Source organism: Somniosus microcephalus, chromosome 30 (genome assembly GCF_052327205.1).
Source record: "Somniosus microcephalus isolate GS21.2 chromosome 30, FLI_Smic_1.0, whole genome shotgun sequence".
Taxonomy (NCBI): domain Eukaryota; kingdom Metazoa; phylum Chordata; class Chondrichthyes; order Squaliformes; family Somniosidae; genus Somniosus; species Somniosus microcephalus.
The window spans coordinates 1397569-1425450 of NC_141016.1; the positions used below are offsets into that span (position 1 = coordinate 1397569).

Here is a 27882-nt window from a genome sequence, read left to right on the forward strand (position 1 = left end):
AGATTATGTCTTTGGAGTGGGGCTTGAACCCATGACTTTCTGCTGCCCACTGAGCCAAACCGGCTCTTGTTGGAGAATAGATTCCTGTGCCTTCAGGAGAAGAAGGGGAAAAATTTGGCAGTAAAAGGAGCTAAGAACAGTGTAATATTTCCTCCGGTGTTGAATCCCTGCTGCTCACCATTCCTACTGATCTTTAAATATTTTATTCTACAGTACAAACATCAAATTGGCAAGTTTGCTGTCTGTGTTTCTGGGCACGTGGCTCACGGCTGCTGGCTTTATCCACACGGTGAGTTTGTAGCCCGGTTCTTTACTACTTCCACCTGTTTCATACACCACAGGTTTTGGGGACATTGACTTTACTTATTAATGGCAACAAGGGCATCTTGCATTTGTGTAGCGGCTTTAATGTGGAAAGAGGTCCCGAGATGATTCTCAGAGGCTTGGGGAAAATAGATGCTCAGGTGAAGGGGGCGAGCTGAGGAAGCGGTTATCAAAAACTTACTCAAAGAGACTGGTTTTAAGGATAGGTCTTAAAGGTGGAGAGAGAGGCGGAGAGGTTTAGGGAGGGAATTCTGGAGCTTAGGGCCCAGGCAGCTGAATGCATGGCCACCAATGGTGGGGCCAAGGGAGAGGGTGTTGCAGAAGATCCTGGGATCAGAGTTTTTTTTTGGGGGGGGTGGGGTGGGTTGTAGGGTTGGATGAGGTTACAGAAATAGAGAGAGGCGAGATGGCAGAAATATTAAATTATTATTTTGCTTCAGTATAGAACATGACATTGGATGAGGAGATGAGTAATGAGATAAGTGCATTTAAAATAAAAAAAGGGATAATTAAATAAACTAATCAAACTCAAAGGATAAAACCCCTGGTCCGGATGGATTGCATCCACGCATTTTAAAAGAATCTAGGGAAGAGATAGCAGAGGCATTACTACACATATTTAATAATTCATTAGGTAAAAGGTGTAGTGCCAGAGGACTGGCGGACAGCTAACGTAATACCGATATTTAAGAAGGGGATAGAACATGTGCAGGGAAATATAGACCAGTCAGCTTAACATCGGTGGTAGGAAAAATAACGGAATCCTTACTAAAGGAGAAAATAGAAGAACATCTAGAAACCAAAAATATAATAATGAATAGTCAGCATGGATTTCAAAAGTGAAAGTCTTGCTTGACCAACCTCAATGAATTTTTTGAAGAGGTAACAGAGAGAGTAGACAAGGGTAATGCAGTAGATGTAATTTATCTGGATTTTCAAAAGGCCTTCGATAAGGTACCCCATAATAGACTGATGAACAAGGTCAGAGAATGCAGAGTCAGGGGACAAGGAGCAGAATGGATTGCTGGTTGGCTTCAGGACAGAAAGCAAAGATTGAGAGTAAAGGGCAGCTATTCACAGGGGCAGAAAGTGGGTAGTGGTGTTCCACAAGGATCAGTGCTGGGACCACTGCTGTTCACAATTTATATTAACGATTTAGACTTTGGAATCAAAATCACAATTTCTAAATTTGCAGATGACCCCAAATTGGGGAGTGGGGGGATAGTCAATACTGAGGAGGACTGCAACAAGTTACAGGAGGACATTAATAAACATTAATGGGAGTGGTATATAGACCTCCAAACAGTAAGGCGGAGGTTGGGGATGGCATTAAAAGGGAAATTAAAGAAGCGTGCAATAAGGGCACAGCAGTCATCATGGGTGACTTTAATCTACATATAGATTGGGCTAACCAAATTAGTAACAATACTGTGGAGGAGGAATTCCTGGAGTGTTTATGGGATGGTTTCCTGGACCAATATGTCGAGGAACCAACCAGAGATCAGGCCATCTTAGACTGGGTATTATGTAATGAGAAAGGATTAATTAGCAATCTTGTTGTACGAGGTCCCTTGGTCGAATTCTTCATTAAGATGGAGAATGAAGTAGTTGACTCAGAGACAAGGGTCCTCAATTTAAATAAGGGAAACTACGATGGTCTGTGTAAAGTCTGTAGGTATTATGGCGAATTAATACACAGACTACAAGAGTAACTTTAACAGGACTTTACTATTCGAAGGTCAGGGCGAATCTGCCCAATAAATCCTGACACAGCACTTATATGTGGTCACCGTCGGTATTACAGTATACAGCAGCCAAGATAAAGTAGTGCCACACCTAAAATAGTTCTCTTAAAGGTGAACGGTTACATACAATAGTTCTCTTAAAGGTAGAACAGTTACATACACTACAATCCTCCCTTTTTAGCTTACAACATACTTATTCCCCATTAAACATAACATCATAACATATATCCAACTTCATGTTAAAACAGTTCACAGATGTAGTCTCTGCGGAAACAGTTCACAGATTCAGTCTCTGCGGGAAACAGTTCATAGATTCAGTCTCTGCGGAAAACAGTTCACAGATTCAATCTCGGTGGATGCGCCTTCCGTGCTTCTTGACTCGGTCCTGACAACACCTCAGTGGTGTAGCAGTTCCCTGTGGTGTAGTCGGTTCACGTTGCTGGAGTGACTCATCCAATAGTCCTTCACTGGACTTAACAGCTTGAACTTCCGTCCTTCTGAACCAGCATTGTTGGCTTGTAAAAACTTGAGTACCTTGGGAAGTTTTTCTACTTCCAAACTGATTTGGCTCCGTTCGAAGGGACCCCGTGCGTGATCTAGTAGTGATGATGATGGTCCAGATGATCATCATCTTCTGCTTCATCTTTTCCTTTTCTGCTTCTTGGAGACTCTCTGGGCTCCACTGTCAGCTGCCAGCTGCATGCACAGTTCCTCCTTCTCGTCCTCCTTTTTCCGTAGTAGCGCCACCATCTCCCGATGTTCCTTAGACTTTTTGTGATTCTTCATGGTTTCTGCACTTTGGGAGTTTTCATCACAAGCTGGGCAGAACAGGTCATCGTAATATTCGATGTCGTCCAACAGGTCATGGTAATATTCGGTGTCATCTTGAGCTAGGCCAGTGAGAGGGTCTTCTATTTCCTCCATACCCAGCTGGACATTAGCCAGCTTTTGTTCCAAATCCAGACATCTTTCCTGAAGAGACTTCTTCAGGCGTTCAGCTTCATCCAGCTTTTTCTGGGCTTCCTGCAAGTCTTTTACTAATGACGTCATTTGTGATTTCAATACTTCAACTTCATTCGGAGATTGGTTGATCGGACTATTCAATCCCTCTACTGCAGCAGCTGTTTCAACCTTCTGTTGTTCAACATTGACGTGAGTCAGCGTACTTTTAGCATCCAAGGGTTGCTCTGCTGCCATCTTCTCAGTCTGTGTTGCAACCTCAGCTACTTCAATAACTTTTGGGAGCTCCAAACCCCTCTCCTTTGAAGATTTAAACTCCTGTTCAATTTGTTCCCATTTCAGAGTCTTGTCCTTCAGCATATGAAGGAGTTGGCTGACCGTTAACTCCAAACCCCTCTCCTTTGAAGATTTAAACTCATGTTCAATTTGTTCCCATTTCAGAGTCTTGTCCTTCAGCATATGAAAGAGTTGGCTGACCGTTAACTCTTCTGACCTCATACGTTTCCCAGTAGCTGCAGGGCTGTTTATAACCTTGCCCTGGGGCTCCTTTGCTGTTTCTACTTCGCCATCATCCGCAGCCTCCACCATTTGAATTTCCCCACTTGAATCGTCCGGTGATGCTGCACCCAACTTCAGTAGGAGCTCGGAGTTCATGGCGACCAAATCAGTCTTTTCTGCCTGCAATCCGCTAACAAGCGCTTTCAGTTGCTGAACCTCTTGCTCCACCAGATTAAAGCACGCACCTTCTGAAACCGAATCAGCTTTGATTCGTTTGGCCTCCTTGCCCCGACGGTTTGTGTGCTCCTGCTCCTTTTTCTCCATCAGCTGTTTCTGTTGTCTTTCCAGGTTCTCCAACTCTGTGTCACAGAACTTTTTCATTGCTTTCATCTCTTGTTCGAGACGGCAACTCAATTGTTCTAATTGCTGTTGTAATTTGAAATGGAGTTGAGTTCGAGCCCGGTGTTCCTCAGAATTGTGCATATCTGTAAACTGGACAGACTCAGAATTCTCTGTCAAACTATGTTGTTGTTGTTCAGTGGAATTCTGTTCTGAAACTTTGTTCTCCTCTGAAGCATAAGCATTTATGCACTCCTTCGTTTTTCCAACCTTAGTCAGCAAGTCCATTTTAAACTTGTCTTTTGCACCTGGGCTGGTCTTATCGTCATCCGTTTCAGAGTCTGAGCTGATTGTCTTCACTGAGTTCTCGCTCATTATTGCTTTTAAATAGTGCCATTCCATGTTTATTTCCCAGATCCACTCCCGTCCCAGAAGTGGTGGACCTCCCTTAGGTAGTACATATAAATACATTCCTTGGTATTCTTTGCCCCTGTCTCTCACCTTGACTTTTATCTTTCCCATGGGGTATACTTTCTGCCCCGTGTATGTCTGCAATACGATCTTGGTATCTCTCAAGGGTATGTGTGAGAATAGCCGGTTGTAATCCCTTCGATTTATGACTGATAGGGCTGATCCTGTGTCCAATTCCATTTTCACTTGGACTCCGGCTATTTTTAGCATGACCCAGATAGTTTGCAGGTCAGCTTCCTTACTCACATTGTGAATTCTCAGACTACCCAGTTCCTGAACGGTTGGGTCTGAATCCGAATTCTGTTCATCTGAACTCTTCTCAGCCACCTTGTGTACCTTATTGTACTTTTCCTGCGGTGACTTTTTTTTGTTGTTGTTGGTCTTCTTTCCTGACCGGCATACCTTAGCTATGTGACCAAGTTTGCCACATTTTCTACATTCCTGGTTTTTAAACCAGCATTGGTTCTGGTCGTGTGTTGTCTTCCCACAACGATAACATTTCGATGTACCCGAAGTAATTTGATCCACACTGAGTACCGCTGCCTTCAGCTGCATTTCCACTGTGCCTCTCGCTGCGGCTTCGTGCGATGCTGCAATAAGGACAGCCTTATCAAGTGTGAGATCGTTCTCTTCTAGCAGACGCTTTTGTGTTCCTTCCTTCGACAACCCGCACACGAACTTGTCTCTCAATGCCTCTGTCAGATTTTCCCCAAACTGGCAGTATTTCGCTAGTCTACACAGTTCGACCAAGTATTCCGCGTTGCTTTCCTCTTTCCGTTGCGTTCTCGCATAGAATTTGAATCGTTCCGCCAACATCAGTGGTGTGGGGTTCAAATGATTCTTCAGGACAGCAACAATCTTAGCGAAAGTCTGATCCGCCGGTTTAGCTGGTGATAGAAGATGCTTCAATAGCCCGTATGTCTTTACCCCCATTGCGTTTAATAAGGTGAGAGCTTTATCATCATCTGCTATCTTATTGGCCTCACAATATATCTCGATACGTTCTACGTACGTGGCCCAATCTTCCACCTCGGAATCGAAGTTGTTGATGTTACCATGCTTAGGCATCTTCACTATCTCTCACTATCTTTCTGCGAAACAAACACGAAATTTTTCTTTAACTTTTTTTTTTCAAAATGGCGGTTTCCCGCGCTTGTCTTCTTCCCCCGCCCACTTTCAAAATGGCGGTTTCCCGCTTCTGTCGTCTTCCCCGCCTACTGGCGGCTTCCCGCGTTTCTTCCCCTGGCGGGAGGGGTAAGCTTTTCCTTCGGGCGACGACCGCTGGCTTTCGGGGTTCGCAGCCTGCGCGTCAGCTTCAGTGCGTTCCTTGTTCCCTTTTCTCGGCAGGGCAACCGGCCCTGGGTACAACCCGTTGACGGCGAACAGTTTCAGCCGCTGGGCTGGATCTCGCTCAGTCTCCCTCGCTCGGGCTCTGTCTCTCCCGCTCGCTCGGGCTCTGTCTCTCCCTCAGCGGCTTCCAATCGTGCCTCCCAGCCCTCTCGCAGTCCGGTGCTTTCCTCCCCGGCTGCGGCTGAGTTCTCCGTGATTTATTTATTTTTATATCTTCCCGCGCCTTACGATCCCGGTCACAGCGCTTCGTGGCCTTGGTCGCTGCCCGGCCTTTTTCACTCCAATCGCGCCTCCCAGCCCTCTCGCAGTCCGGTGCTTTCCTCCCCGGCTGCGGCTGAGTTCCCCGCGGTTTATTTATTTTTATATCTTCCCGCGCCTTACGATCCCGGTCGCAGCGCCTCGTGGCCTCGGTAGCTGCCCGGCCTTTTTCGCCGGTCGCGGTCTAGCTGTCTCACGACGCCGTTGCGTCTCCCAGCCCGCTTGTACCGCGGCTTCCGTGCTCCACGCTGCCCCAGTCTCAGCGCCTCTGGGCCCGACTTCTGTCCGGCTCCTTTCCCCCGACCGTGGTCGAGTTCACCGCCCTTATCCTCCGTTTATTTTTTTATTTTCCCTTTACTCACAGTCACCGTGGCCGACTTGCTTCTCGTGCTGATCGGCTCACTCACCACCGTGGCAGAAGGGACAATCAGTGCCTGTTGCTGATGGAAGGCTTCGTGTCTGAATTCTTCCTTCTTCCTTGCTCTGCAGACTCGAGTTTTCTCTCAGCAGAACGACGAGGGCGGGTGCCTCTTCTCGACGCTCGTTAACTGCTTCGGAAGTATTGTTGCCGCAGGGTAAGATCGAACTCGTCGCCACTGTAAAGTCTGTAGGTATTATGGCGAATTAATACACAGACTACAAGAGTAACTTTAACAGGACTTTACTATTCGAAGGTCAGGGCGAATCTGCCCAATAAATCCGGACACAGCACTTATATACCGGTGTGGTCACCGTCGGTATTACAGTATACAGCAGCCAAGATAAAGTAGTGCCACACCTAAAATAGTTCTCTTAAAGGTGAACGGTTACATACGATAGTTCTCTTAAAGGTAGAACAGTTACATACACTACAGTCTGAGGAGCGAGTTGGGTAGGATTGATTGGGGAATGGCACTCAAAGGGGTGACAGTGGATAGGCAATGGCAAACATTCAAAGACCGAATGGATGAACTGCAGAAGTTGTTCATCCCAGTTTGGCACAAAAATAAAACAAAAAAGGTAACTCAACCGTGGGTAACAAGGGAAATTAGGGATAGCATAAGATCCAAGGAGAGGACATACAAATTGGCCAGAAAAAGCAATAATCCTGAGGATTGGGAGCAGTTCAGGATTCAACAAAGGAGGACAAAGGGATTAATTAAGAAAGGGAAAATAGAATATGAGAGTAAGCTTTCAGGGAACATAAAAACTGACTGTAAAAGCTTTTATAGATATGTGAAGAGAAAAAGATTGGTGAAGTCAAGCGTAGGTCCCTTGCAGTCAGAATCAGGGGAATTTATAATGGGGAACAAAGAAATGGCAGACCAATTAAATACATACTTTGGTTCTGTCTTCACAAAGGAGGACACAAATAACCTCCCAGAGATGTCAGGGAACATAGGGGGAGAAATTGGGTGAGTAGCGCCACCTGTTAGCGCCTAAAGAGGCAGTCAGTGGCTGTAGCGCCACTGGCTGCGTCTCCGGCGATATTCAGTAGGGGCGCTAATGGTGGCGTTAGGCATTTGCGCTGCGCCGCCACCGATGACATCATCGGTGTGCGCAGCGCCCCATTCGTGCCCCGTTCGCGATATTTGGTAGCGAAAGCCGCAGTTGCGCCGCTCGCTACCCGCGCCCGGTTCACGGGGCCTTACTGTGCCGGCAGCGGCGCAAGTTAAGGTGGAGGTGCGGGGCGGCCGCCTGCCAGCACCTCCGTCCCCGGCCTCCTAACCGCTCCCCCCCCCCGCGGCATTGCCGGCTGTTTCTCGAGAGCCCGGCACTTCTCCTTGGTGCCGGGCTCATTTGCCGGCACTCGCGATCGGGGATCGCGCTGTTGTAGGCACCTCCCCCTTAACAGTGGGAGGAAGGCCTGCAGTACCGCAGCGTGCCGTGCCGCAGCGTGTGGCGCTGCGGCACGTTGCGCTGCGATAATCAGTTTCAGCGCCCTAAGAGGGACGTGGAGCGCCTCGAGCCTCGCCCCGTGTCCCTCGAGCAGCACTGAAACTGAATTTCTGGTGATCGGTATCACTCCGATCGCTGCGCTAAATCCTGCGCTCAGCCGACTTTTGCGCCACTTTGGCGCCCCAACCTAATTTCTAGGCCATAGGGTCTGATGAAAGGGAGGAACTGAAAGAAATCAGTATTTGTAGGGAAATGGTGTTAGGGAAATTGATGGGATTGAAGGCCGATAAATCCCCAGGGCCTGATAATCTACATCCCAGGGTACTTAAGGAAGTGGCCCTAGAAATAGTAGATGCATTGCTGGTCATCTTCCAGAACTCGATAGACTCTGGAACAGTACCCATGGATTGGAGGATAGCTAATGTTACCCCACTATTCAAAAGAGGTGGCAGAGAAAAAGCGGGGAATTATAGACCGGTAAGCCTGACATCGATAGTGGGGAAAATGCTAGAGTCCATTATAAAAGATGTAATAGCAGAGCACTTGGAAAGCAGTGACAGGATCGGACAAAATCAACATGGATTTACAAAAGGTAAATCATGCTTGACTAATCTACTGGAATTTTTTGAGGATGTAACTGGTAAAATAGATAAGGGAGAACCAGTGGATGTGGTGTATTTGGACTTTCAGAAGGCTTTCGATAAGGTCCCGCATAAGAGATTAGCGTGCAAAATTAAGGCACATGGGATTGGGGGCAAGGTATTGACTTGGATAGAGAACTGGTTGGCGGACAGAAAGCAAAGAGTTGGAATAAACAGGTCATTTTACGAGTGGCAGGCAGTGACTAGTGGGGTACCGCAAGGATCGGTCCTAGGACCCCAGCTGTTCACAATATATATTAATGATCTAGACGAGGGAATTAGATGTAATATCTCCAAATTTGCAGACGACACAAAGCTGAGTGGGAGGGTATGCTGCGAGGAGGATGTCATGAAACTCCAGTACGATTTGGACAGGTTAGGTGATTGGGCAGAAACATGGCAAATGCACTATAATGTGGATAAATGTGAGGTTATCCACTTTGGTGGCAAAAACAGGAAGGCACATTATTATTTGAATGGCAATAGATTGGGAGAAGGGGAAGTGCAAAGAAACCTGGGTGTTCTTGTGCACCAGCCGCTGAAGGTAAGCATGCAGGTGCAGCAGGCGGTTAAGAAGGCAAATGGTATGTTGGCCTTCGTAGCAAGAGGGTTCGAGTACAGGAACAAGGATGTCTTGCTACAGTTGTACAGGGCCTTGGTGAGACCGCACCTTGAGTATTGTGTGCAGTTTTGGTCGCCTTATCTGAGGAAGGATGTTCTTGCCATGGAAGGAGTGCAGCGAAGATTCACCAGGCTGATACCTGGGATGGCAGGAATGACGTATGAGGAGAGATTGTGTCGATTGGGCTTATACTCACTGGAGTTTAGAAGATTGAGAGGGGATCTCATCGAAACCTATAAAATTCTGTCAGGCCTGGACAGACTAGATGCTGGAAGGATGTTCCCGATGGTCGGGGAGTCCAGAACCAGGGGTCATAGTCTAAGGATAAGGGGTAGGACATTTAGGACTGAAATGAGGAGGAATTTCTTCACCCAGAGAGTGGTGAACCTGTGGAATTCTCTGCCACAGAGGGCGGTGGAGGCCAGTTCATTAAATATATTCAAGAAAGAGTTGGATATATTTCTTAAGGCTAAAGGGACCAAGGGATATGGGGAGAAGGCAGGGACAGGGTACTGAATTTGAATGATCAGCCATGATCTCATTGAATGGCGGAGCAGGCTCGAAGGGCCGAATGGCCTACTCCTGCTCCTATCTTCTATGTTTCTATTAACTTGCAGAATGGGCAAGTAATTGGCAAATGAAGTTCAACACAGATAAATGTGAGGTATTACATTTTGGTAGGAAGAATAGGGAGGTCACTTACCACTTGGAGGGTGCGAGTCTAGGTGGGGTAGAGGAACAAAGGGATCTCGGAGTACAAATACACAAATCACTAAAAGTTGCGACACAGGTTAGCAAGGCCATAAAAAAAAAAGCAAACCAAGCACTAGGGTTTATTTCTAGAGGGATAGAATTGAAAAGTAGGGAAGTTATGCTAAACCTGTGTCGAACCTTGGTTAGACCACACTTGGAGTACTGCGTACAGTTCTGGTCACCATATTATAAAAAGGGTATAGAGGCACTGGAGAGGGTGCAGAGAAGATTTACAGAGATGATACCAGAAATGCGAGGGTATACATATCAGGAAATGATGAACAGGCTGGGTCTCTTTTTTCTTGAAAAAAGGCTGAGGGGTGACCGAATAGAGGTCTTTAAAATTATGAAAGGTTTAGATAGAGTGGATCCGGAGAGAATGTTTCCACTTGTGGGGAAGAGCATAACTAGAGGCCATCAATATAAGATAGTCACCAAGAAATCCAATAGGGAATTCCCTATTGTTCCTACCAAAATGAAACTTCTTTACCCAGAGAGTGGTGAGAATGTGGAACTCGCTACCACAGGGAGTGGTTGAAGCGAATAGTATCGATGTATTTAAGGGGAGGCTGGACAAGCATATGAGGGCAAAGGGAATCGAGGGTTATGCTGATAGATTTAGATGAGGAAAGACGGGAGGAGGCTCGAGTGGAGCATAAACGCCGGCATGGACAGGTTGGACCGAATGGCCTGTTTCTGTGCCGTATATCCCATGTAATCCCGTGTAAGCCATGGAGGGATTTGAACATGAGGCATTGGGGGGCCAGGAGCCAATGTAGGCCAGAGAGATGGGGTGATGGGCGAGCGGGACTCGGTGTGGGACAGGATATGGGCAGCGTTGGAAACTCTTCAAGCTCTTGCAGATTGCTCAGTAGCTCAGGAAGACTCCAGGTTTGACCCCTCACCCTCCAGTTTATGTGAAGATAACTTGTAAAAGTCCATCCCCTGCCCTTGCACCGTCTAGACTGGCTGCCTGGTTGGGGGGGGCGGTTGCAGGGTGGGGTGAGGTACCACGGGGGTTGTTAACAGAGGAAGAGTGAGGAGGGGAGAGGCAGGGGAAGACTTGGGAAGGTCTGAGGATGTTGTGGCCAATTTTATTTGCCTCCAAGCCTGAATCTTCGTCATAGCATTTCTGCTGCGTGAGTCCTTTCACCTGGGCTGGTTAGGGTTGAGTGAAGAAGACTCTTGGACGACTTGGTCACTAATTGTCACGCTCTTTGTTTTTAGATCGAGAACTCCGGAGACCCCTGGTTGAAGGAATCCAACGAGCAAACCTTAACTTACTGGCAGTGCGTCTATCTACTCATGGTCACCATGTCAACCGTCGGGTACGGTGACATCATTGCCATGACCACAGTTGGCCAGGTCTTCATGGTGTTCTTCATCATCCTGGGTTTGGTAAGACAATCCCTTCATTTTCTGCTAATGTCTTTAAGGCATGCAGTGTTCCTTCATCTCGCCTCTAATGTGCGCCCTTTGAACCCAGCTCTGATTAACGGCACCACAGTCTCCTCTCTGCCGAGGGAGCATGGGTGGAACTGTCACTCAAGTTGGCACCAAGTTGTCCTTCTTGATCAGAGATGCCCCCCCTGCCCCCGCCACTCCCTCCTCCCCCTCCCCCGCAGGCAGTTACCATGGGAAGGGCCGGTGAACAATCGAGGTAAATTTAGTCCACTTTCAGACTTCTGGCTGGAAGGGGCCAGCTTGACCTGCTATATGAAGGTGCGTTACTAGCAGAGGAGACCTTGCCCACGGGCCTCTCCCATCGGGAGACCACGGCTGCCATTTTGCACGTAGCGGATGCTACTGGAGGCTATGATGGCGTTGGACCTAATGGGATCCCTTAGCTTTGCAATACCCTGGTCATTTCAATCTACATTGAACAAAGTATTTAGAAGAGATCCAGACCTAACATTTGGCCCGTTTTTCGGTTGCTAAGTGGAAACTAAGGTGCCAATATGGCGGGTAACAAGCGCGCGCACATTTCTGGGTGAAAGTGTGCCGCCCGCCATATTGGATAAGGTGGCTGCGTGCGGCGGGAACATTTAAAGGCCAGATTAATTCATTGAAATAAGGATCCTGCACTTCTTACAGGACCCTTTGTAGATTTTGCGGAGGCCCCACTGCTTCACTCGCCACTTGCTCAGCCTGCCCAGCAGGACGTGGCGTTAACTGCAGGAGGTTACATCAAGGTGGAGCCAGGAGGAGGAATAGTCCCCCTGAGCCCTCATTAGAAGAATGCTGGCCGTCTCCCTCCCACCCACCGATCACCCCCTCGACCCACCGATCACACCCCGACCCACCCACCGATCGCCCCCGACCCACCGATCGCCCCCGACCCACCGATCGCCCCCGACCCACCGATCACGCCCCGACCCACCGATCACCCCCGACCCACCGATCGCCCCCCGACCCACCGATCACCCCCGACCCACCGATCACGCCCCGACCCACCGATCACCCCCCCGACCCACCGATTACCCCCCGACCCACTGATCACCCCCCGACCCAGGGGAGAAACTTCTTTACCCAGAGAGTGTTGAGAATGTGGAACTCACTAGCACAAGGAGTGGTTGAGGTGAATAGTATAGATGCATTTAAAGGGAAGCTAGATAAACACATGAGAGAGAAGGGAATAGAGGGTTATGCTGATTGGGTGAGATGAAGAGGGGTGGGAGGAGGCTGGTGTGGAGCAGAAACTCCGGCACAGACCAGTGGGCCGAATGGCCTGTCTCCGTGCTGTAGTCTCGATGTATTTCTAGGTACGATGGTGGTGATAACCATTCGGCTTAAACGCGGCAACTCCACCGAAACCTTAACGATGGCCGGTTTTGAAATTAAAGCTAATAATCGAACCTTTGCCAACTCTGACAGGCCTTGTTTGCAAGTCACGTCCCTGAGATTATAGAAATTATCGGGAGCCATCGCAAATACACTGGGTCATACCGACAAGTCATGGGTAAAAAGTGAGTATTCTCCGTCTGTCTCGCCAGTCACTTCCCAGACCAGACGGGTCTTCTGATCGATTTTTTTTTATTAAAATGTCCCTGCTGTCTCAGCAAGCTTTCTCCGAGTCACCCAGATCAGGACGGGCGTTAGGCAGGGTAAGGCTTGCCTCCACTCACAACACAGGGACTCCTGCCGGACAGTGCGTGGGCGTCAGAGGAGGGCATGACCAGCCGTGACACTTGTCACACGCATCATGTGTCACACTTACATCTGGTTGGTTGAGATTTTGAACTCCTAGTCCGGTAGCAAATCATAGCTGAGGAGAAGCCGCCATTGGAAAGTCACAATTGAGAACCGCCAGTTAAAAGTTGTCAAACTGCTACTGTTAGCGCTGGCAGAAGGGGAACCAATTTTCCTTATCGCATTGCCCGGGGGAGGCTGGGTTCTCAAATCTCCGTCCCTACTGTCTTGCCCCCTTCGTGTTCCCAATCGGCCGACCAACGCTGTGATTGGGGTCAGGCCGACCAGCATTGCTAGCGGAATGATGCAGGAGGTTGTGGGGCTGTTCCCAGGACCCCTGGCTTAACTCTGCACTGAACATCTATTGGGGCAGCATTTGGTGAACAGGAGGCACGGCGGAGGTGGGGGGAGGGGGAGCGGAGGGGTACAGCAAAGCGAGCAAAAGAGACAGTCTAGTTTGCGCTAACGCTCCTAACCACCCCACAAAGCGCAGACTGTTGGCATGAATGTCAAGTCTACTGTTGACCTACTGTCCACCAACGTTCCCGGTCCTGCAGAGGGGAACCCTCATGCCCTCTCATTTGGGCATGATGCCCATTTGTAGCCATAACTGTGCCACGCCTTTTCACCCGCCACAGAACTGATTCGGAGCGGCTTCAAACCACTTCACCTAGAGTCTTCAAGGGCAAGTGAGGGTGAGAGTTTGCCAGTGCAATGCCAGGAACAAGGGAGCGCTCCCCACATCTCGACTGCGAAAAGATTCACTTCTGTGGTGTAACTTTTGACCTTTGTATGTGATCTGTTGTAGATATGTTGTAGTCTGCGGCCACATCACTCTGTACAGTATCCATAATTTCCTGAAGGATTTTATCCGCAAAGAGAGAGAGGAAAGTTCAACAGACATTGTAGTTATGGAGGAGTAAGTTCCAAGTGCTGATAACTGGCATCTCTCCTAGTTTCCTTTCAAGATCTGAAATATATATTGAAAAAAAAAAATTCTCGGGTTGTGGGCGTCGCTGGAGAGGCCGGCATTTATTGCCCATCCCTAATTACCCTTGGTTTTATACATTGAGGGTCTCGCTGGGTCACTTCAGAGGGCAGTTAAGAGTCAACCATATTGGTGTGGGACTGGAGTCACATATAGGCCAAGACTGGGCAAGGACGGCGGGTTTCCTTCCCTAAAGAACATTAGTGAACCAGTAATATAAAAATGCAGCAACTGGTCTTTGATTTCGAGTAGCTGTAGTTCATGTTATTATCATAGGAAAGGTAGTCTAGTGGTTATAGAACTGGACCACCAACCCAAACCGCATTTTGTTCTAAAACACACCCGAGACCTTCACCACTGAGAAGGACAAGGGCAGCAGGCGCATGGGAACACCACCACCTCCAAGTTCCCCTCCAACACACACCATCCTGACTTGGAAATATATCGCCGTTCCTTCATCGTCACTGGGTCAAAATCCTGGAACTCCCTCCCTAACAGCGCTGTGGGAGCACCTTCACCACACGGACTGCAGCGGTTCAAGAAGGCGGCTCACCACCACCTTCTCAAGGGCAACTAGGGATGGGCAATAAATGCCGGCCTTGCCAGCGACACCCAGATCCCGAGAAGGGAATCATTAAAAATGGCCCCAGTGTTGTGCCGATGTGTAAGGGGCGGAGTCTCCATTGTAGAAGCACTGATGGAATGGGGTAGATCTCGAATTTGGTGCTGGGTGTGAAAAGAGCATGGTGGATCCACGCCCGCCTGATTTTCACCTCAGTCGATTTGCCCCCATCCGACACGCCTGTTTCACACCTGTGCGGGCGTTTGAAAATCCACCCCCGACCCCCTCCCCTCCTGCTGTTTTGCTCTTCAGCAGAACCCAACCCCGTCGCTGATTGCCCTTCATTTTGAGATTGTTGGACAAGGGTCAGGTTTGGCAACCAAGACAAATTGCCATCTTTTTATTCCCCCTCCCAACCCCATCTTAAGCGGGGTAAAGCCTACCCAAAGATAACGCATGGGGGCCAATACAGCATGTGTGTGTTTTGGAGTTGGTGTGTTAACTGTACCAATCAGAACATATAGCTCGTTGTGTCTTAATCCCGGTCTGGGTGATGTGACCCAGTGCTGCTTGTATTTTACCCATTCGTCATGCCAGCTATCTTGTGTCCCCTTGGGCAGACTTACCAATTTCAAAGTTAATTCGATGTATGTGAGCTCACGTCGGAGTGGGGTGAAACCACCAAACTCAATTCATCTCGGAGTTTTATTCCGCAGACTTTCCCCCATTGTACAGTGCTGGGTTCAAACCGCGGGCGGTGTCCTGGAGATCAATCTTCAATCCCGGGAGATTCCAGGCCAATCCTGGAGGGTTGGCAGCCCTGCCTGACCATGTAGGCTGGTCCAAATGGGGGCGCCGCTGAGCTGCGTTGTCACAGAACTGACCGTGCAACAGTCCAGCTTGACAAGAAAACTGGGCGAGAAAAATATCTTGTAGCATTACCGGATATAACGTGTGGTACTGTGGCTGACCTTTTGTTCAGAGTGAGCTCGCTCCTGTAACTGATTTGTAGAAATGGAGAGCGGAGGAACGAATTAACAAAATGGCGGCGGCTCCAGTCTATCCGAACAAAGGAACTGGAATCACGTAAATAATAGTCAATCTAAGCTTAGTTTCACAGGAAATGTCTTCTCAATGAACTCAGTACGCAATGCTTGGTTACAGCCTTAACCCTGGCCTCGAGCTACAGGCCCTGTTCAAACGCCACATGACCCAGATGGAGTTTTACCAAGGATCCGTACTCAACCCAACTGATTTGGACAGGGTTCAGGTAAGAACATTAACAGTTGCGATGATGCTGGTGCTGATGTTATCAGACGGAGGCCCAAATGCATTTGATTGCCGCTCCTCTGACTGACAGCTGTTCATTTTATTTGGATTATAATTCCTCCATGAAAATAACAGGCCCCGGGATAGCAGACAACATCGCCCTGACCTGCTCTCCTGACCTTGATGGAGCCTGGCTTGGCGAGTGAGCATCTAGCAGGCTTAAGGTTGTAGGTAGCACAGGTGAGGAAATCATTGGCTGTGTGGTCTAGCCTATTGGCAGTTGGCACAGACCATTGCCCAGGCCTTGCGTTTAGCCATATCCTTCTCGAGGTCAAGCACCTTTGACCCAATCACTCGTAGAATGGGGGCCATCAGCCGCACTGGCTTGGCAGTTGTCCTTTGTCGAGGGACCATTTTGCTCAAGAATGGCCTTGACAAATAAGGTAACTGGCCAGCAGTCTGACGTTCCCCAGCATCAATGACCGTTGAAATTGGGAAGCAATGGATGTGCCAAGCTTTACACAATCGCAGAGAGCACCATCAGCAGATGAGTGGGTACCAGGCCCAAAGCTACAGGCCTGATATCACGCGGACCATTGGGGAGTCAGGCCGTTCATAGTCCTCAGCAAAATGCAGCTTCTGAGGAACGTACTTAAGGATTGACCTAGAGGCCAAGACTCCATAAAGAATATCTCTCCTCAGACAAAGTTAGCCGTGCATATCCCGACTTCCATTGCCCCAGGCCCCATTAGCATCTCGGTCCACAGGCCTTCCAGCTAGCTGATGACCATAGAACCAATAGACCGCGGCCATTGTTTCTTGTGGTGCACGGACTTGATCCATTCCTGGGAAAGGAAGAGTTCAACCTCATGCTCCTCGCTGCCCAAAGAGCCGAGTCCACCGTCCATCTCCTCGACGCCCAAAGAGCCGAGTCCACCGTCCATCTCCTCGCTGCCCAAAGAGCCGAGTCCACCGTCCATCTCCTCGACGCCCAAAGGGCCGAGTCCACCGTCCATCTCCTCGCTGCCCAAAGAGCCGAGTCCACCGTCCATCTCCTCATTGCCCAAAGAGCCGAGTCCACCGTCCATCTCCTCGCTGCCCAAAGAGCCGAGTCCACCGTCCATCTCCTCGACGCCCAAAGGGCCGAGTCCACCGTCCATCTCCTCGCTGCCCAAAGGGCCGAGTCCACCGAGTCCACCGTCCATCTCCTCGACGCCCAAAGGGCCGAGTCCACCGTCCATCTCCTCGCTGCCCAAAGAGCCGAGTCCACCGTCCATCTCCTCATTGCCCAAAGAGCCGAGTCCACCGTCCATCTCCTCGCTGCCCAAAGAGCCGAGTCCACCGTCCATCTCCTCGACGCCCAAAGGGCCGAGTCCACCGTCCATCTCCTCGCTGCCCAAAGAGCCGAGTCCACCGTCCATCTCCTCGACGCCCAAAGGGCCGAGTCCACCGTCCATCTCCTCGCTGCCCAAAGAGCCGAGTCCACCGTCCATCTCCTCGCTGCCCAAAGAGCCGAGTCCACCGAGTCCACCGTCCATCTCCTCGACGCCCAAAGGGCCGAGTCCACCGAGTCCACCGTCCATCTCCTCGACGCCCAAAGGGCCGAGTCCACCGTCCATCTCCTCGACGCCCAAAGAGCCGAGTCCACCGAGTCCACCGTCCATCTCCTCGACGCCCAAAGGGCCGAGTCCACCGTCCATCTCCTCGACGCCCAAAGAGCCGAGTCCACCGAGTCCACCGTCCATCTCCTCGACGCCCAAAGGGCCGAGTCCACTGAGTCCACCGTCCATCTCCTCGACGCCCAAAGGGCCGAGTCCACCGTCCATCTCCTCGACGCCCAAAGAGCCGAGTCCACCGAGTCCACCGTCCATCTCCTCGCTGCCCAAAGGGCCGAGTCCACCGTCCATCTCCTCGCTGCCCAAAGGGCCGAGTCCACCGTCCATCTCCTCGACGCCCAAAGGGCCGAGTCCACCGTCCATCTCCTCGCTGCCCAAAGGGCCGAGTCCACCGTCCATCTCCTCGACGCCCAAAGGGCCGAGTCCACCGTCCATCTCCTCGCTGCCCAAAGGGCCGAGTCCACCGTCCATCTCCTCGACGCCCAAAGAGCCGAGTCCACCGAGTCCACCGTCCATCTCCTCGACGCCCAAAGGGCCGAGTCCACCGAGTCCACCGTCCATCTCCTCGCTGCCCAAAGGGCCGAGTCCACCGTCCATCTCCTCGGCGTCCAAAGGGCCGAGTCCACCGTCCATCTCCTCGCTGCCCAAAGGGCCGAGTCCACCGTCCATCTCCTCGCTGCCCAAAGGGCCGAGTCCACCGTCCATCTCCTCGACGCCCAAAGGGCCGAGTCCACCGTCCATCTCCTCGCTGCCCAAAGGGCCGAGTCCACCGTCCATCTCCTCGACGCCCAAAGGGCCGAGTCCACCGTCCATCTTCTCGCTGCCCAAAGGGCCGAGTCCACCGTCCATCTCCTCGACGCCCAAAGGGCCGAGTCCACCGTCCATCTCCTCGACGCCCAAAGGGCCAAGTCCACCGTCCATCTCCTCGCTGCCCAAAGGGCCGAGTCCACCGAGTCCACCGTCCATCTCCTCGACGCCCAAAGAGCCGAGTCCACCGTCCATCTCCTCGACGCCCAAAGAGCCGAGTCCACCGAGTCCACCGTCCATCTCCTCGACGCCCAAAGGGCCGAGTCCACCGTCCATCTCCTCGACGCCCAAAGGGCCGAGTCCACCGTCCATCTCCTCGACGCCCAAAGGGCCGAGTCCACTGAGTCCACCGTCCATCTCCTCGACGCCCAAAGGGCCGAGTCCACCGTCCATCTCCTCGACGCCCAAAGAGCCGAGTCCACCGTCCATCTCCTCGCTGCCCAAAGGGCCGAGTCCACCGTCCATCTCCTCGCTGCCCAAAGGGCCGAGTCCACCGTCCATCTCCTCGACGCCCAAAGAGCCGAGTCCACCGAGTCCACCGTCCATCTCCTCGACGCCCAAAGGGCCGAGTCCACCGAGTCCACCGTCCATCTCCTCGCTGCCCAAAGGGCCGAGTCCACCATCCATCTCCTCGCTGCCCAAAGGGCCGAGTCCACCGTCCATCTCCTCGCTGCCCAAAGGGCCGAGTCCACCGTCCATCTCCTCGGCGTCCAAAGGGCCGAGTCCACCGTCCATCTCCTCGCTGCCCAAAGGGCCGAGTCCACCGTCCATCTCCTCGACGCCCAAAGGGCCGAGTCCACCGTCCATCTTCTCGCTGCCCAAAGGGCCGAGTCCACCGTCCATCTCCTCGACGCCCAAAGGGCCGAGTCCACCGAGTCCACCGTCCATCTCCTCGCTGCCCAAAGGGCCGAGTCCACCGTCCATCTCCTCGCTGCCCAAAGGGCCGAGTCCACCGTCCATCTCCTCGCTGCCCAAAGAGCCGAGTCCACCGTCCATCTCCTCGACGCCCAAAGGGCCGAGTCCACCGTCCATCTCCTCGCTGCCCAAAGGGCCAGGGCCGAGTCCACCGTCCATCTCCTCGACGCCCAAAGGGCCGAGTCCACCGTCCATCTTCTCGCTGCCCAAAGGGCCGAGCCCACCGTCCATCTCCTCGACGTCCAAAGGGCCGAGTCCACTGTCCATCTCCTCGACGCCCAAAGGGCCGAGTCCACCGTCCATCTCCTCGCTGCCCAAAGGGCCGAGTCCACCGTCCATCTCCTCGACGCCCAAAGGGCCGAGTCCACCGTCCATCTCCTCGCTGCCCAAAGGGCCGAGTCCACCGTCCATCTCCTCGCTGCCCAAAGGGCCGAGTCCACCGAGTCCACCGTCCATCTCCTTGATGCCCAAAGGGCCGAGTCCACCATCCATCTCCTCGCTGCCCAAAGGGCCGAGTCCACCGTCCATCTCCTCGATGCCCAAAGGGCCGAGTCCACCGTACATCTCCTCGCTGCCCAAAGGGCCGAGTCCACCGTCCATCTCCTCGCTGCCCAAAGGGCCGAGTCCACCGTCCATCTCCTCCCAGATCCCAATCTCCAACTAACTCTGTTGCGGTCCCAATGCTGCACCATGGCATTGAACGGTGAGCCAGGGGTCAAAGTGCCTGTCAAGGACATTCACAACCGGATCCCTCTGACCTTTGACCCAGTTGCAGCCGATCTGACCATTCGGGAGGGCCTTCGCCCAGCTCGAGGTGAAGCCCAGCTGCCCTGTACAGCCTTCGCACACAGGCCGGGCCTCTTCTTGCTAATGAGCCCATTAAGGTCACACGAACGTGTGAAACTGACGGGTAGGCAAAGACCAACTGGTCCATCAGTCCTGCCCCACACCCAATAATGGTCGGAGCATTGTGACTAAACACATGCCCCCGCCCCCCCCATCCCCAGCATTGCCCAGTGTGGTAAACCACTGTTAACTCTGTACAGGTCTGGGCATGTCTCCGCCCCTGGCTCCACCCCTAAGCCCGGGTATAAAGGTTGTAGTGTATGTAACTGTTCTACCTTTACGAGAACTATCGTATGTAACCGTTCACCTTTAAGAGAACTATTTTAGGTGTGGCACTACTTTATCTTGGCTGCTGTATACTGTAATACCGACGGTGACCACACCAGTATATAAGTGCTGTGTCCGGATTTATTGGGCAGATTCGCCCTGACCTTCGAATAGTAAAGTCCTGTTTAAGTTACTCTTGTAGTCTGTGTATTACTTCGTTATACACCCACAGACTTTACAGTGGCGACGAGTTCGATCTTACCCTGCGGCAACAATACTTCTGAAGAAGTAAACGAGCGTCGAGAAGAGGCACCCGCCCTCGTCGTTTTGCTGAGAGAAAACTCGAGTCTGCAGACCAAGAAAGGAGGAAGATTTCAAACACGAAGTCTTCCATCAGCAACAGGCACGGATTGTCCCTTCTGCCACGGTGGTGAGTGAGCCGATCAACACGAGAAGCAAGTCAGCCACGGTGACTGTGAGTAAAGGGAAAATAGAAACAAATAAACGGAGGATAAGGGCGGTGCACTCGACCACGGTCGAGAGGGAAAGGAGCCGGACAGAAGTCGGGCCCAGAGGCGCTGAGACTGGGGCAGCGTGGAGCAGAAGCCGCGGTACAAGCGGGCTGGGGAGCGTCGTGAGACGACTAGACCGCGACGGCGAAAAAGGCCGGACAAATACCGCGACCATGAGGCGCTGCGACCGGGATCGTAAGGCGCGGGAAGATATAAACATAAATAAGCCACGGAGAATTCAGCCACAGCCGGGGAGGAAAGCACCGGACTGTGAGAAGCTGGGAGGAGCGATTGGGTGAAAAAGGTCGGACAGTGACCGAGGCCACGAAGCGCTGCGACCGGGATCGTAAGGCGCGGGAAGAGATAAAATAAATAAATCGTGGAGAACTCAGCCGCAGCCGGGGAGGGAAGCACCGGACTGCGAGAGGGCTGGGAGGCGCGATTGAGAGCCGCGCGAGCGGGAGAGACAGAGCCCGAGCAAGAGCCGCGCGAACGGGAGAGACAGAGCCCGAGAGAGAGCGAGCGAGAGCCGCGCGAGCGGGAGAGACAGAGCCCGAGGAAGACTGAGCGAGATCCAGCCCAGCGGCTGAAACTGTTCGCCGCCAACGGGTTGTACCCAGCACCGGCTGCCCTGCCGAGAGAAGGGAACGCGCTGAAGCCGACGCGCAGGCTGCAAACCCGAAAGCCAGCGGCCGTCGCCCGAGGGAAGCTTACCCCTCCTGCCAGGGGAAGAAACGCGGGAAGCCGCCAGTAGGCGGGGAAGAAGACAGAAGCGGGAACCGCCATTTTTAAAGTGGGCGGGGAAAGAAGATAAGCGCGGGAAACCGCCATCTGGAAAAAAAAAAGTTAAAGAATATTGTTGTTGTTTCTCAGGAAGAGTGTGAAGATGCCTAAGCATAGTAACAGCAACGGGTTCAATGCCGAGGTGGAAGACTGGCCCACGTATGTAGAACGCATCGAGATATATTGTACGGCTAATAAGATAGCAAATTATGAAAAAGCTCTAACCTTATTAAACTCAATGGGTGCGAGGACATACGGGTTATTGAAGCATCTCCTATCACCAGCTAAACCGGCGGATCAGTCTTTCGATAATATTGTTGCTGTCCTGAAGGATCATTTTAACCCCGCACCGCTGATGTTAGCGGAACGATCTAAATTTTACGGGAGAACGCAACGAAAAGAGGAAAGCAACGCGGAGTACTTGGTCGAGCTGCATAGACTAGCGAAATACTGCCAGTTTAGAGGAAATCTGACAGGGGCATTGCGAGACAAGTTCGTGTGTGGATTGTCAAAGGAAGGAACGCAAAAACGACTACTCGAAGAGAATGATCTTACACTTGATAAGGCTGTCCTTATTGCAGCATCGCATGAAGCCGCAGCGAGAGGCACGGCGGAAATGCAGCGGAAGACAGCGGTACTCAGTGTGGATCAAATGACTTCGGGTACAACGAAATGTTCTCGTTGTGGGAAGACAACACACGACCAGAACCAATGCTGGGTTAAAAACCAGGACTGTAGGGAATGTGGCAAGCTTGGCCACATAGCTAAGGTATGCCGGTCAGGAAAGAAGAACAACAATAATAAGTCACCGCAGAAGAAGTACAGAAAGGTACATGAGGTGACTGGGAAGAGTCCAGATGAACAGAATTCGGACTCAGACTCCAACAGCAAGGCACTGGGTAGTCTGAGGATTCATAATGTGAGTAAAGAAGCTGACCGACAAACTATCTGGATCACACTACAGATTGCAAAAGTCCAAGTGAAGATGGAAATGGACACCGGGTCGGCGTTGATGGTCATGAATAAGCATGATTACAAAAAGTTATTCAAACATATTCCCCTACGGGATACGGAGATAGTATTGCAGGCATACACGGGGCACAAAGTATACCCCATCGGAAAGATAGAAGTCAAGGTGAGATACAAAGACAAAGATCACCAAAGGATGGACTTGTATGTGCTGCCCGAGGGAGGTCCACCACTTCTGGGACGGGAATGGATCAGGAAAATAAAGATAGACTGGCATTCACTGAACACAATGATGGTAGATTCCGGGAAGGAAGAGGTCAAACCTGAACGGTTGTCCAGAATATTGGACGAAGCTAAAGAGGTATTCCAGCAAGGACTGGGAACACTGAGAGGAATTAAAGCAAAAATCAAGATTGCAGAACATGCAAGCCCAAAATTTTTCAAAGCCAGATCGGTACCTTACGCGATACGACCTGCTGTGGAGGCAGAACTGGAAGAGCTTGAACGTTCAGCGGTACTGTCTAAGGTGGACTGGAGTGAGTGGGCCACGCCCATTGTTCCCGTCATGAAGTCTTCATCAAGTAACAAGCCAGGGGGACTGGGGAAGGTCCGCATCTGCGGAGATTTCAAGATCACAGTTAATCCGATGCTTCACACGGTACAATACCCGCTTCCGCGGATTGAGGATATCTTTGCTTCATTGTCTGGCGGGCAACACTTCACCAAGATAGACCTGGCACCGGCATACTTACAAATGGAAGTCGAGGAAGAGTCGCGCCAGTATCTCACAATCAACACGCACAGAGGCTTGTATCGTTATAATAGACTGGTTTTTGGAGTAGCTTCGGCTCCAGCAATTTGGCAGAGGGCAATGGAGCAGGTCTTACAAGGTGTTCCAAGCACGCAGTGTTACTTGGACGATATCCTGATTACGGGAGAAGACGAGGAGGAACACCTCACAAATTTGAAACTGGTGCTCACCAGGTTGAAGGAATATGGCCTTCGAGTTAATCGCCAGAAATGTGAGTTCTTCCAGAAACGGATCTCGTACTGCAGTCATGTCATTGACCAAGAGGGGCTGCACAAGTCGCCTGACAAGATAGAAGCTGTCGTGAAGGCCCCCGCTCCGGAAAACGTTTCACAGTTGAGATCGTATCTGGGGTTGATTAATTATTATCACAAGTTTCTGTCAAATTTATCCACGGTGCTACATCCGCTGAATGCTCTGTTACGGAAAGAAGTGCCATGGAAGTGGAGCGAGGACTGTAAAAAGGCCTTTCGCAGAAGCAAGGCGTTGATTACCTCTGAGGAAGTGTTGGCTCATTTCAACCCAACGTTACCTCTTCGTCTAGCTTGTGATGCTTCCCCTTATGGAATTGGAGCAGTACTTTCACACAAGTTACCAAATGGCTCGGAAAGGCCAGTCGCATTTGCGTCCCGATCGTTGACCTCCGTGGAGCGAAACTACGCTCAGATAGACAGGGAGGCCCTCAGCCTTGTGTGGGGAGTAAAGAAATTCAATCATTACCTGCAGGGCAAGAAGTTCACATTACTGACAGACCACCAGCCGTTGGTGTCCATATTCAACCCTAACAAGGCCGTTTCCACTATGACAGCGCAAAGGTTACAGAGGTGGTCCGTGTTACTTGGGGCACACCAATATGACATTGAATACAAAAGCTCCAAACAGCATGGAAATGCTGATGGGTTATCGCGCCTACCGTTGCCGGTAGTAGAAGAGGCGGCTACAATGGACCCGGTAGAAATGTTCCACTCATCCATAGTAGAATGTCTACCAGTAACCAATTCGATGATCGAGAATGAAACAAGAAATGACCCGACTCTCTCACGGGTCTACGATCTAACAGTGGAGGGATGGCCAGCACATGGCGAACCAACACTGCTAGCATTTTCGCAACGGAAAGAACAGCTGCCAGTGTGCCGAGGAACCTTGATGTGTGGATCGAGAGTGGTGATTCCACCCAAACTTCAGCATAAGGTGCTAAAGGAACTTCACGAGGGGCATCTGGGTGGAGTGAAAATGAAGAACCTAGCAAGAGCGTTTGTGTGGTGGCCAGGTATTGATGGAGACATCGAGGAAATAACCAAGAGTTGTCTAGGATGCCAGAAGGTCCAAAACGCACCACCACAAGCTCCTCTGCATCCATGGGAGTGGCCCTCATCTCCTTGGCAAAGGGTACACATCGACTTTGCTGGTCCATTTATGGACTCAATGTTTCTAATAGCGGTGGATGCACACTCCAAGTGGCCGGAGGTAATAAAGATGTCCTCCACCACCACGGAAAAAACCATCACAGTATTAAGGACCATGTTTGCCAGGAATGGGCTGCCGGAACAGGTCTGTTCTGATAATGGACCACAATTTGTGTCCGAAGAATTCAGGAAGTTCTTAAAAAGCAATGGGGTCAAGCACTACACGTCAGCCCCATACCATCCCGCCACCAATGGCTTAACTGAAAGGTTTGTCCAGACCTTCAAGAAGGCCATAAAGGCCATGGGTAATGAGAACATCAACTTACAACATAACGTAGATAACTTCTTGTTGGCGTACAAGAATGCAACATATGCGGTCACAAATCAAACTCCCGCCATGATGTTTTTCAATAGAAGACTAAGATGCCGGCTGGATTTGATTAAGCCAAACGTCAGAAGGGACGTAGAGAACCGGCAATTCCAGGGCATGAATGAAAGGCCAACTAGATCTTTTCAGACAGGTCAACAAGTTTTGGCCCGGGACTACCATACCGAGAAATGGCAGCCTGGAACTATTGTAAAAAGGCTAGGGCCGCTGCTGTATACCGTGGACATTGGTGACAGCATAATAAGGCGCCATGTTGACCAGATCATAGGGTCATCCACAAAGAGCCAACCTACTCCACAACCTTACACGGCTAATGTAGAAACAGAGAACCCAGAACACCTACCTCCGATCTGGTAATACTGGAATCAGATGATCCTGACACTGTCCTTCAAGCTGAATCGGCCTTGCCGGAAGAACCTACTACCCCGCCGAAAACTACTACACCACGAGGCGTTATCCGGACAGAGTCAGGAGACCTCCAGAGAGACTGAATCTGTGAACTGTTTTACATAATTTGTATATATGTTCTAATGATATGGTTAATGGGGAATAAGTATGTTGTAAGCTAAAAAGGGAGGATTGTAGTGTATGTAACTGTTCTACCTTTAAGAGAACTATCGTATGTAACCGTTCACCTTTAAGAGAACTATTTTAGGTCTGGCACTACTTTATCTTGGCTGCTGTATACTGTAATACCGACGGTGACCACACCAGTATATAAGTGCTGTGTCAGGATTTATTGGGCAGATTCGCCCTGACCTTCGAATAGTAAAGTCCTGTTTAAGTTACTCTTGTAGTCTGTGTATTACTTCGCTATACAACCCACAGACTTTACAAAGGTGACTCACCACCCTTCCCCCGGGAGCTCTTAGGATGGATCCACTAGCAGAGGCATGCTCCAGTTCTTAGTCAATAAAAGCCTACTTCGTATAAGTTCAACTCGTAGTCTTTGGTGTTGTTGATAGTGCATCAATTTTATTGACTAAATTTTCGACATGGAGCAAATCTTGAAGCCAGAACGTTTAGACCTGGATCCTCAAGCAGCAGATGCAGCCAATAACTTTGAACACTGGCTGAGCTGTTTCGAAGCCTTCCTGGAGGCCTCCAGCACTACCGTCACTACAGATGACGCGAAACGGCTTGTCTTGAACTCACGGGTGAGCCACCGAGTCTACTCGATCATCCGAGACACCACAACTTACGCGGCCGCCATCGCGACGCTAAAGGAACAATACGTGAGGCCTGTTAACGAGGTCTACGCCAGACACCTCCTGGCTACCCGAAAACAGCGCCCCGGGGAATCGGGCGCCGAATATTTACTGGCACTGAGAGTCCTCGGCCGGGCCTGTAATTGCAAAGCGGTGACGGCCAAGGAATGCACGGAAGACCTGATCCGAGTCACCTACGTAGCCGGCATCAGGTCCAACTATACTCGGCAGAGGCTGCTGGAACAGAGGGGGCTCGACCTGCAGAAGACGGTGGCCCTCGCTAACTCGTTAGATGTGGCCCTCCAGAACATGGACGCCTACCCCCCTGACCGGATGGCCACATGGATGTCATGGGAGCAGCCATCTTGGGACCCGGTAAGGCCACAAGCCGCCAGCAGCCCAACTACAGCTGCAATGACCAGAGGCCAGAAATGCTACTTCTGCGGCCAGGCCAAGCACCCCAGACAGCAATGCCCAGCAAAGGACGCGACCTGCTCCAAATGCGGCAAGAAAGGCCACTACGCGAGAGTGTGCAGGGCGAAATCGACCCCCAATTGCAGCAGCGCCGCGTGTGAACCGTGCAGGCCACCATTTTGGACCCCACCAACCACGTGTGAGCCGTGCGGGCCGCCATTTTGGGCACCACCAGCCGCGGGGGAGCCGCCATCTTGGACACCATTTCGAGACCAGGCCCCCGGCGCGGGCGAATACTACAGCGACCCACCGACCTCGATGATGGCCTCCATCACCCTGGACCAATCTAGGCCCCATCAACTAGCCAGGTCCATGATGAACGTAAAGGTAAATGGCCATGCCACAAATTGCCTTTTCGACTGCGGAAGCAAGGAGAGCTTCATCCACCCCGACACGGTGCGATGCTACTCCCTATCGGTTATGCCCACACGCCACCAGGTCTTTATGGCCTCAAAGTCCCATACGACGGACGTCGACGGCTACTGTGTAGCGACTCTGACAGTGAACGGCGTGGAGTACAGAGATTTTAAATTCCTCGTCCTGCCACAGCTCTGCGCTCCCGTACTGCTAGGATTAGACTTCCAGTGCCATCTGGAGAGCGTCACGATGGCATATGGCGGGCCCCTGCCCCCACTTACAGTCTGCAGCCGGCAGAATTTAAACACGGCGCCACGCAAAGTATGCAGCCTGTCCACCCTGAAGGTCAAACCCCCCCCCCGTTGTTCACTAACCTCGCCAAAGACTGCAAGCCAATTGCTACTAAAAGCAGGCGGTACAGTGCCGGGGATAGGAGCTTTATTAAATCAGAAGTAGAAAGACTCCTGAGGGAAGGGATTATCGAGGGCAGCACCAGCCCATGGCGAGCCCAAGTGGTGGTAGTGAAGACCGGCGAAAAACAGCGCCTGGTTATTGATTACAGCCAGACGATCAATCGATACACGCAATTAGACGCATACCCACTCCCCCGCATATCTGACATGGTCAACCAGATAGCACAATACCGGGTATTCTCGACGATTGATCTGAAGTCGGCATA

General features: G+C 51.2%; 1 protein-coding gene across 1 annotated transcript in view; it reads left to right on the forward strand.

The window, feature by feature from the left end:
* LOC147097851 (calcium-activated potassium channel subunit alpha-1-like) overlaps positions 1-27882 on the forward strand; it is a 154474-nt gene that overhangs the window by 29669 nt on the left and 96923 nt on the right. The window contains exons 8-12 of the mRNA XM_085970789.1: positions 214-289; positions 11067-11237; positions 12714-12805; positions 13837-13947; positions 15743-15848. Coding sequence (XP_085826915.1) covers positions 214-289; positions 11067-11237; positions 12714-12805; positions 13837-13947; positions 15743-15848 — 556 coding nt within the window. The remainder of the gene's footprint in view (positions 1-213; positions 290-11066; positions 11238-12713; positions 12806-13836; positions 13948-15742; positions 15849-27882) is intronic.